General features: G+C 36.1%; 1 protein-coding gene across 1 annotated transcript; it reads left to right on the forward strand.

The window, feature by feature from the left end:
- Positions 1 to 272: 272 nt before the first annotated feature.
- On the forward strand, positions 273 to 10,795 carry LOC114744005 (rRNA biogenesis protein RRP5-like; the record flags this gene model as incomplete). Its single annotated transcript, XM_028932188.1, has 19 exons — positions 273 to 506; positions 699 to 910; positions 1,642 to 1,782; positions 1,924 to 2,094; positions 3,121 to 3,220; positions 3,329 to 3,447; positions 3,564 to 3,686; positions 3,806 to 3,877; positions 4,575 to 4,667; positions 5,075 to 5,188; positions 5,284 to 5,406; positions 6,353 to 6,538; positions 6,699 to 6,773; positions 7,572 to 7,708; positions 8,735 to 8,869; positions 8,995 to 9,140; positions 9,224 to 9,289; positions 10,500 to 10,606; positions 10,714 to 10,795. Coding segments are annotated over exons 1-19 (2,365 nt in total), but the record flags the coding sequence as incomplete, so codon positions are not given.
- Between the last annotated feature and the right edge of the window lie 132 nt (positions 10,796 to 10,927).

Genomic DNA, 10,927 nt, shown 5'->3' on the forward strand with positions numbered 1-10,927 from the left:
TTTCTTTTTTTCCCCATCTAGCGCATCTCATTGTATCAAGGTGTCGTAAATAAATCAATACTAGCTACCACTGCCAATTACCATTACCATTACCAGTAACAAGTACTAATAATCATCAATCGATAAAAAATGACGGCTAGCACAAAAAGAAAAATTACCCCCCGCTACCCAGCGGGTCTTACCAAGCTGTCATAAATAAAGCGCCGCGTCGCATATCAGGCTCATTCACCCCTGCCAAGTGACGCTGCCGCCAAGTCGCCAACCCTTGCTCTAAAACCCCATAAACCTTTTGGTCCTGGGCTACACTTCTACGCGAAGAGCAGAGCCATTGCCGTGGGTAGACATGGCATCTTCTTCGAAAAAATCCCAGAAAAGGAAACCCAAAGGCATGCCTGTGGACAAATCCTCTAAGAAAATCTCTAAAGAGAAGAGGAAACCAGTCAGCGTCGTTGGCTCTGAAGCTCTGGGTTTGCAGCTCCAAGATGACGTCCCTGATTTTCCCAGAGGTTACAACAAGTTCTTTATGCTAACTTCTTTCGATTTATGAAGTTCAGCTCACTTGAACCACTGGTTATGACTTTGCTGAAGACCTGTTGAACTGAAAAAATTGTTTATAGCTATACGTTTAGCGTACTATATGTTTGTTTTCTTTTTGTGTTGTATTTTATTTATTCTTCTACCTTTCAATCGGCCTTTAGGCGGAGAGAGTTCTCTTACCTCCAGGCAAACCGGAGAAATACGTCCAGAAGATGATTATGAATTTGGGACTGAGGATCATTTGAAAAAGAAGAAGAAGAAGGGAAACAATATGTCTAGTAAGAGTCGGGCACCCGTAGATGATTTGGGTTTGCTATCCGGTGGTGGAATCAAGGGAAAACTACCAAGATACGCAAATAAAATTACTTTCAAGGCAGGCTTTATTTTGTATATCTGTTGTTTACTTCTTTACATGTGGTGTTCTGTTATACGCATCCTCTTGCAATGTTGCTCTTCAACTTTCAAACACAATTGATTTCTTCACATCTTTTTCATAAGTATTGGATGTTATGGTTATATTATTGTCTGCTCTACATTAAGTATCACCGATGCTTTGTTACAATTGACGGAATAAGCATTGAAACATATTCACATTTAAGTGCAACATGGATGCTAGCTTTTTTTGTTTTGTTTTCATCTGTGCTCTATGTGAAAGAAAAACTCCAAAACTATTAACATGTTTGGAATTAAGTCTCCTTATGTTCAGAGAGATCTCACTATACTCGAATCAATTTGACAAATTTCCACCACCATAGACCAAGTTTTTATTCAAGAATTCCAAACTCAAACCGTTCCCCCCATAGATGAATAAGGAAGAGGCCTTTGACATCTGTATGTCTCATTACTCTTTCATAGTTCTTGTCTAAGGATTGGGCTTTCTATATTGATGCAATAAAAATTATGTTGCTTTCAGTTGCATAGAGTTTGGTTTGTCTTTCTTTGTTCAGTATAATTTAGAATTAGAACGTTGGTCTTCAAATGTGTCTGTAGTCTTTACGTTTTTCATGGGACTAATTTCTGTCATTCCTTGTCAAATTCACGTCCTTCGTCTTCTTCTTCTTTTTTGAAATGTGCTTACAATTTTCATTTTTGCATCTGTGCCAGAATATATCTCCTGGCATGAAACTTTGGGGACTTGTGGCTGAAGTCAATGAAAAAGACCTTGTAATTAGTTTACCAGGGGGTTTACGTGGATTAGTTCATGCATCTGATGCGTTTGATCCTATTCGGAGTGACCAAGTTGAGGTGTGTATAAATCTTTTCTCCCTGATTATCCATTTAGTCTGCCTCTTCCTCTCATAATGCTTTTGCCAATGGTTCATTGCCATCATTGACTGTTCTTTACTGTTGTTATGTACAATTTTAGCTTATCTTCTCTCTTGTCAGGTCGGAGAAGGTTTCCTGTCTAGTCTCTTTTATGTTGGGCAACTGGTTTCTTGTGTTGTATTGCGATTAGATGAGGACAATAAAGACAAGGGCAAACGAAAAATTTGGCTATCTTTGCGTCTTTCAATGTTGCACAAGAACTTCAATTTAGACGTTGTTCAAGAAGGCATGGTATGCAGACTTTTCTAATCTATAGAACAGAAGTATTTATGGTAATATTTTTAATTCCCAATTAAGACTTAATAGTAGGTTATAATTTCATATTGATGTAAATGGGCTTTCAAGCATGAGATAGTTGGAGGGATCTACATGCATATTGAGATAAAGAAAAGCCTACGATCATCTTCTTATAAAATTAAGCTCCACTATGCTGAAGCATTCCTTTGTGGGTTCTTAACTTTAGGTTTTGTAAGCATGGACTTTGTGTATCTCTACTTACTTGGGCTCTGAATTTATGAAAAGCTTGGAATTACTTCTCATTTTACATGCTTATTAATTATTGTCTTTTAGAGACATGTATTTGTAGTTGTTTTCATGTATGTGCTTACCGTATTCTGTTTGTTCTTAACGAAGCCAGGCGATTTTTTTGTAAGAAAGTTTCCCACATTGCATAAACGTAATTAAACATCCTCAAGAAATGGACTTTAAAAAAAGGTTGTTGATTTTCATCTTCTATTTGCAGACATTCAAGATACTTGATGTCAGTGAGATACGCTAATACCCAAAAATTCACAGGACGTGTTTCCATTTTAGTTATATATTTAGTCATATTTACTTTTTATGCGTGTGTTTGAAAAGCTAATGATAACTTGATAACTATTTTGGTGCGCCTGCTTGTTCAGCACTAACATCTACCAATCTGTTTGATTAATGAAGCCTGTAGCTCTGATGATGAACTACGCAACTTACTTGCATGATTAATTACATAAGCATAGTACTCGCAGATGTCTAGCAACTTTTCACATCTTGACCTAGCAGCTGAATCAGATTGTCATGCTCCTTTCTTAGAGAACGAAATAAAAGATCCTTTGCAAGTGATTATATCATCAATTTCTTGCACATGCTATTTTAATTCATCATGATGTTATGATAATGCATTTGATTTTAATGTCCAGTTTTGCTTGTACAACCATATATTATTTTTGGAGGCATTTGTGTGACATATTGCTTATTGAGGATGGGACTTTTTAAATACAGGTCCTTGCTGCATATGTGAAAAGCATTGAAGACCATGGTTATATTCTTCACTTTGGCCATTCTTCTTTTATGGGATTTTTACCAAAGAATAGCCTTGCTGGTAAACATCTGACGCTTTTTCTGAATTTTTGTTGCCTTCCTTTGTGTAACATGGTTAGACTGAGTTTTGGTTTTGGTTCTCTTTCCCTCCGTGTTCAAATTCCTGCAGATGGTAGAAGTGGTGGAGTAAAAGCTGGGCAACTTTTGCAGGGAGTGGTTAGGAGCATTGATAAAGGTCGTAAAGTTATTTATATGAGTTCTGACCCTGATACAGTGTCTAAATGTGTGGTATGCTCACTCAAAATTCATTGTGCTGTTTTTTGGTATTTTTTAATGATCTGTTGATATTAGTGTTTTTACTTTTTCATCATGTCCCCGATGGTGCTTTGGAACACTTGATACAGACCAAGGATCTCAAGGGTATATCAATTGATCTTCTTATCCCTGGCATGATGGTTAATGCCCGTGTAAAGTCAATTCTTGAGAATGGCATTTTGTTATCATTTCTCAATTATTTCACTGGAACTGTAAGTGTAGTGTTTACTCATCATGGTTGCAAGGCATAGCTGATATTTTGAGTGAAGAAATTCACTTAACAAACCCAACATGCTTTAATATCATTTTGGGACACATTTCATTATCTCAGGTTGATCTGTTTCATTTGCAAAATATCTACCCTTCAACGAACTGGAAAGATGGTTACAGTGAATCTCAGAAGGTACTTCTTATGCAACTTTTCCATCTTGCACTGCACTGAACTGCTACAGATTGTTTCCATTTAATTTTCTTATTTTACAGACATATATGCATCTAGCTTTTCCATTGTATACCTAAGGTTGAGTTGGCGTCCGCAGTATCTTTCTTTGTAATTGTGAGACGGACACCAATTAACCTAAGTAAGTATGTCTTCAAATTTAATTTGTAGCAGAACTATGGAAATCAGTCATTCCGCTTGCTAGGAAGTTGCAGTTCTAAATGTTTTTTCTCTCTCCTCTTTTTTATTTGACTTATTCTAATCACTAACTGCTTTAAAATTTAACTCCACAATCATTATATTCTAGGTTAATAAGAACTTGTTATATTCTAAATAAAAAATTGATTAAAATGTTTTGATACACACGTTTGGAATTTAAATTACTAGAATTTTAATGTAGTTATGTGATATTCTCCTTGATTTGTTCATTGTTTGGCATCATTGAATTTCGCAGTCTAATCAGGTTTTATCATCCTGTTAAATATGCAGTTTGCAGCTTTAAAATTCATGTCATTACCTTGATTGACTTGTATACATTGTGTTCCACTTACTGATTTTGTTTTTGTGTCTGATTCTGTCATCTGTGAACTGATGCTGTGTTCTTCTTTGGAAGCCTGTGATTAAAGTTCAACTGTCATTAAGCACCTTCTATGTGATTCAGGTTATTGCTAGGATATTATTTATTGATCCGTTGACTAGAGCTGTTGGTTTAACGCTAAATCCACATCTTGTTCAGAACAGGGCCCCTCCATGTGTAAGTATATTGCCAATCATTTGTGCTCCCATACACAGAGTTCTTTCTGGCCAGGATTAAAGAAATGTTTTAGTGTACTTATTTTACTCGTCCATCATGTTTGAGCTCATGCGGGAAGACTAAGATATAGAATAAGGTCCCTCCATCAATAAGCATATTGCCATCTGTTTGTGCTCCCGTGCACAAAACAAATCCTTTCTGGCCAAGATTGAAGAAATTTTTAAGTGTACTTAGTTTATCCATCTTGTTTGAGCTCATTCTCTTCTTGTGGGAAGCCTGAAATATAGATGAATCTTCATACCCTTCCTCCTCTTTGACCTCCTAGAGAAATCTTGTTTATATTACCAAGATGGCATTCTTGTATTGCAAGCAAATTTTATGCACTGATGATTTACTTTGCCCTGCAGGATGTTAAAATTGGAGATATATACGATGATGCAAAAGTTGTCAGGGTGGATAAAGGCTTGGGCCTATTGCTGGAAGTCCCATCAATTCCGGAGTCTACTCCGGTGTATGTCAGTGTATGTTTATGGTCATTAGCTCAGTTGCTGGAAAAGTTTTTATTGTACATGACAGACTTAAAGTTTGAATGGTTATTAAAACAAATTTTTGACAGATATCTGATATTGATGAAGAGGAGATCCAGAGGCTTCAGAAGAAGTACAAAGAAGGAAGTCGTGTTCGAGTTCGGATCCTTGGGTTAAGGAATTTGGAAGGAATTGCTACTGGAATATTGAAGGTTATCATTTTTCTTTTTGGGAATAGTACGGGGGTTAAATCAAACAGAAATATGTTTTACCATTTAATCTGGAAAGTAGCAAAGATGGATTACTAGTTACTGCAGCTTTTCCTATGGGTCATGTCTGAAACATAATCTTTAAAGGGGTTTGACCTTATTTACTCTATTGACATTACTTTATCCTTCTTTCCTTCTGATGACTTTCTTATGCTTAATGAAACTAGAGTTTTGCGGGGCGGAGGGTGTTGGGGGGTTTCTTCTAATTTGAGTTAAAGAATTTTTTCACGACCTGTTTTCTGTAGAATGTTTCTGTCAATTTCTGTATCTCTTCTTCCTATCCCAGGTCTAACCACAGATCATTTCATTATTGCTTGAGAGTCGTATTCATGATATCAAGTACATGTGTTTAGTATTTTAGAGTTTGGGATAATGTGCTAACAGATGTATATTCAATACTGCCTCTATTGTTTTTGGAGCTTTAGTGCTTGGGATCAAATGCTGAGGCCATTAATCTCTTGTGGTTGATTTAATAGTTATAATTGTGAATTGGCACTTGCTCTCCCCCAGGTTTTACTTTGCTACCCATCTTCTCATCTCAAATTATTTCATATAAATTAGGAGTTCCAGAAGCCCTTGATTGTGTTTTCCACAGTCTGTTTTGATTAGCTCCCCCCCCCCCCAAAAACAAACGGGGGAGAATTTATATAATCATGTGGAATGAATTTGGAATCCATTGTACCTATTTTAATGGGAGTATAGTTCATTTATCTTTCATTTGACAGTTGTTGTCTGATAAATGTTTTAGCGTGTTAAATATTTTCGGTTTACTCGTTGTCTATGCTTTTACAATTTTTTATACAGATCTTCTATAAAATGACATTTTTACCTGACTAATGTTGACTCTAGGGTGTTTTCATTTAATCTGTTGTGTTTCTGTATTGAGCAGGCTAGCGCTTTTGAAGGAGATGTGTTTACACATTCTGATGTCAAGCCTGGGATGGTGGTGAAGGCTAAGATTATTTCTGTTGATGCTTTTGGTGCTATTGTACAAATCCCTGGTGGTTTGAAGGCGCTTTGTCCTCTTCGTCATATGTCTGAATTTGAGATTGCTAAGCCTGGGAAAAAATTTAAGGTTCTGATTTAGCCACATGTTCTGTACGATTTATTATGCTTTGTGGTCATGCCATATAGCTTGTGCATTTTTTCATGCGTCTGATTGTATGCATTTTTTCATGAGTCTGATTGTACAGACAAACATGTTAATTGTTTATTCTGCCTGGGTTATGGTGCAGGTGGGAGCTGAATTGGTATTTCGTGTGCTTGGTTGCAAGTCAAAAAGGATAACAGTTACACACAAGAAAACCCTTGTATGTTGCTTGTTTTGGCTCTTTATATGTATGCATATTTGTGTGTAGTTTTCACCTAAGTGAAGTTATACATGGAATTTTCCCTTGTATGTGAAGTTTGAACTTCATCATGCTTATCTCTCTTGGTGGTGATACTTCAAACTTATGGACATATTTGTTTTGCACTTCTTTAATAAAAACGAATTTAGAATTTACAATGTTGTACGCTTTCTTCTTGCTAACTAAGCTTTAGTCTTTATATTTGCTGATGGGCCTTAATGGAAACATAGTAGGCTACTGGAGATTATAATTCTGATAGGGATTGAGGTTGTGTGAGATGCTTGAATCTCACATTAAGTAGTGTGGGTTGCCCATTGGGATATTAATACTGATGGAGGGTGGTTCTCCATGAGCTTTTGGGTGAGGGCTCCCCACCCCACCTAGATGCTGATTTCTTATTTAAGTATAATTTTCAAAAATTTTGCCATTGTTTCGCACTGTTGGTGCAGTTCCATTTATTTACCCATAGAGTGAAGCCTCTTGCAATAGAAGTGGAATACATTATAGTTTTGTTTGAACATACCCTGGATTTCGTTACCTTATCTACAACCTTTACTTGATGAAATACAAGGTGGACTGTTGGGAGAAGAGGGTGAGAGAATATATTTTATTACTGTTTCTTTTTTATGTACAGATTTGTTCCCTTTCAGTCCTCAATGAGCCAAAACTTTTGAAGTGTGTGTTTTGCTTCAAGCTTTAGCCATGTTTTTGTGTTATATTCAACTTTGAAGCGGAATTGTTATGATTTATTTTTGGCAGGTGAAATCCAAACTTGGGATAATAAGTTCATATGCTGATGCAACTGATGGATTAATAACTCATGGGTGGATAGCAAAGATTGAAATGCATGGGTGCATTGTACGATTTTACAATGGAGTTCAAGGATTTGCTCCCAGGCTAGTTTCTTATTAACAGATTCATGCCTTGACTCTTTCTGTTAGTATTATTAATTTTTTTTAATGTTTGTGTTTTTCTACCTATGAGCTTCCTTGAGTAAGGGACGCATCGTCATATTGTCCAATCTTTCTCACAACCAATCTCATCACTTTTATGATGTTTTATTCATGTGCCATTATATACTTGTCAGTTTTCGTTTTTTTTTTTAAATGTCGGAAATGTTTATTTTTTGGCCGGATATGATGCGTAAGATATCCTTGGAATATTGGGGATAAAATTTATGTGGAACTGGATTTTACTCCCTTTATTGTTGTTGTCTTCCTTCTGGCTTTCATCTCATACTTTCCTCAAGTGGGTTTCTTTGTTGGTTGTACAGGAGACGTGGAGATTTCTTTCTTGTAATTGATTGATTTTGATTTCTTTGTAGTCTTGTTTCTTGGTTGAATCGCTTGTAAATAGCATGTTCTTTAACAATTTTAATATAAAAGTCATTCTTGTTTGATAGAGTTTTTATTTCCTTGTATGGATCTGTGACAATTCCACATTGATTTTGAAGTTGAAACAGAGGCATTCCTTCTATGAGGAGGAATATAGAGATAATAATTCTGGCTCAGGCAGCAGAGAAATTTTGATGTTCTTGATAAGATATCTATTGTGCGCGTGCTGGAGTGTGCTTCTCATTAGTTTGCTTTCATTTTAGTGATGACAATATCTCTCTCTCTCTCTCTCTCTGGGCGAAAGGTTTGATCATATCTTTTGCGAGGAAAGTTTCACTTACTACTTTGGTTTTGAAGTTTTTGCCATCTTGTAGGTTGAATTGATGAGTGCAGGAAACTCTGACAGTGCAGGCCTTTTTTGGTTATATGTGCTTTTCCCCTTATATTATTGTTTAGGCATCTTAAAAACTTCTAATGACCATCTGAACTCTGAGTCAGTGCATTGTTGTAGTGATTTTATCATAACTCTTATGGTGTTATTTTACTTCTGTTTGTTTGATTATTTATCATTTTTTTATATTGGTATAGGTCTGAACTTGGTTTAGATCCTGGAAGTGATCCAGGTTTGGTTTATACTGTGGGACAAGTTGTTAAATGTCGGGTAATCAGCTCCATTCCTGCTTCACGGAGGGTCAACCTTAGTTTCATCATCAAGCCTACGAGGTCCCCTCCTCTTTAAGTTTTACCTTTTGATTGACGCAGCATGCTATAATTGAAATGTTTCAGATCCATTATGGGATTCATTTCCCTTGCACTTCGCCGAATTGACGTGATGATTCGTATGTCAGGGCTTCTGAAGAGGATATGGTTAAGCTGGGTAGTCTTGTTTCAGGAGTTGTTGACAGAATAACATCAGATTCTGTAGTCGTTTTTGTAAACTCCAGAGGCTTTTCAATGGGTAAAATATCCGTCGAGCACTTGGCTGATCATCATGGTATGAATTTCCTTCTGCCTGATTAAGGGTTTTTTCATTGCTTCTGCTTCCATTGAATGATTAACATAGTACTTTTCATGCAGGGCAAGCTATTTTAATGAAGTCAGTTTTGAAACCAGGATATAAATTTGATCAACTACTTGTTTTAGGTACATTCAACAATCCTAACAGTTTGTGCGAAATTGCTTGTTGTGATCTGGGGACAATAAATATCAACGCATTATTGATATATAGAATGATTTTTGACTTCCCATCTCTATCCTAATAGCAATAATGGCAAACTCATGCACTTTCTACTTCTCTGACAAGATCCTGCAATTTTAATTGGTATAATACTCATCAGACCTGACATCTTGGGAAGTTGTTAGAGGCATGCTTTCATACAACAATTTCTTTTTTGGTCAGGCTTGAAACTGCTTTGGCCTTTCTGTGTAGATGGGGCGCTAAAGAAGATACTGAGTTTTTCTTATGATTAATTTGACTTCTGACCCCTTACCCAAAATAAAGCAGAGCCTTGCAAAGTTGTGAGATTTTAGGGTTATAATATGTTGGAATTGGTCAAGGAAGTTATATTACATGCGTATATCTTTGCTTCTAGACTTGCCTGTATTCATCTGTTTCATTTTTAGCAGATTTTAACTTGATATTCACTGGGTACATTCTGTTAATCTGAATTCGCTAATCCATTTGCAAATTAGTTGACTTAGCAATGAAGCTTAAATCAATCTTATAATTCTGGCTGGAATAGTTCCTTGTGTTTTCTTTATTTTGCTTTAAATATTCATGATCCTTCTGTAGTATTAAGTCCCCATGCGGATAGCAAATTATTTTCCATGATTTCCATTGTGGGGCCTGGTAGAAAGCATTGAAAAAGCATTTTAAATAGTGTGAAGCAGGTTTATCGCAGTTGTGGTTCTTATCAGACTGCTCTGATTATTTTATTCGAGGAATTTTTTAAATATAAGTTTGGGTTCCCTGTACATTTGTGTCACATTTGCGGTGATTGAGTATCTATATTTGAAGCTTAATTATATTAAAATTCCGCTGCTTGCTCCTGCCATTCAAAAATAGTAAAAAAATTTTATATTTATATTTTTGCGGATAAGAGAAATAGAGCTGAAGCTTCTTGGTTTTAGACCAGGATGATGCTAGTATTTTTTTTTTTTTGGTTTCTAAGTGTCTTACTCTGGGTCTGGAGTGGTATTTTATTTTTTTGTGCATTTGTTGCCCAGAATTAGTGGAGCCCTATTTCAGTTTAGTTCATGGCATTATAATTTTCTCAAGCTAATATCTATTGCTGATAACATGTGTGAAAGGAATTTTGATGGTTAATTTGAAGTTGTGTTCTAATGAATGCAGATATTAATGGCAGCAATCTAGTTCTGTCTGCCAAAAGTTCGCTTATCAAATTTGCTGATCAGATTCCTCCAGATATTAGTCAGATTCATCCTAACTCTGTCGTGCATGTAAATATTTGCCTAAGCAGATGGAAATTGCTTCCCATGCTTTCTTGTTAATGATAACTTGGTTGAGCTCTTCTGCTTCAGCTGAATAAATTCTTTGTGTGGAGCAGGGTTATATTTGTAACTTAATTGAGACAGGTTGCTTTGTCCGTTTCCTTGGTCGATTGACTGGGTTCTCTCTCAATAAAAAAGGTGTTCTATATTTTAGATTTCTTTATCCTCAACCTTCCCCTTCTCCTCATCCCAGCTTGTGTTTATATGGCTTACCTTAATATATTTTTATTTTGTATAGGCAACTGATGACAAGAAAACCAACCTCTTGAA

Source organism: Neltuma alba, unplaced genomic scaffold (genome assembly GCF_004799145.2).
Source record: "Neltuma alba isolate B1F8T4 unplaced genomic scaffold, ASM479914v2 tig00004227_pilon, whole genome shotgun sequence".
NCBI classification, from domain to species: Eukaryota; Viridiplantae; Streptophyta; class Magnoliopsida; order Fabales; family Fabaceae; genus Neltuma; species Neltuma alba.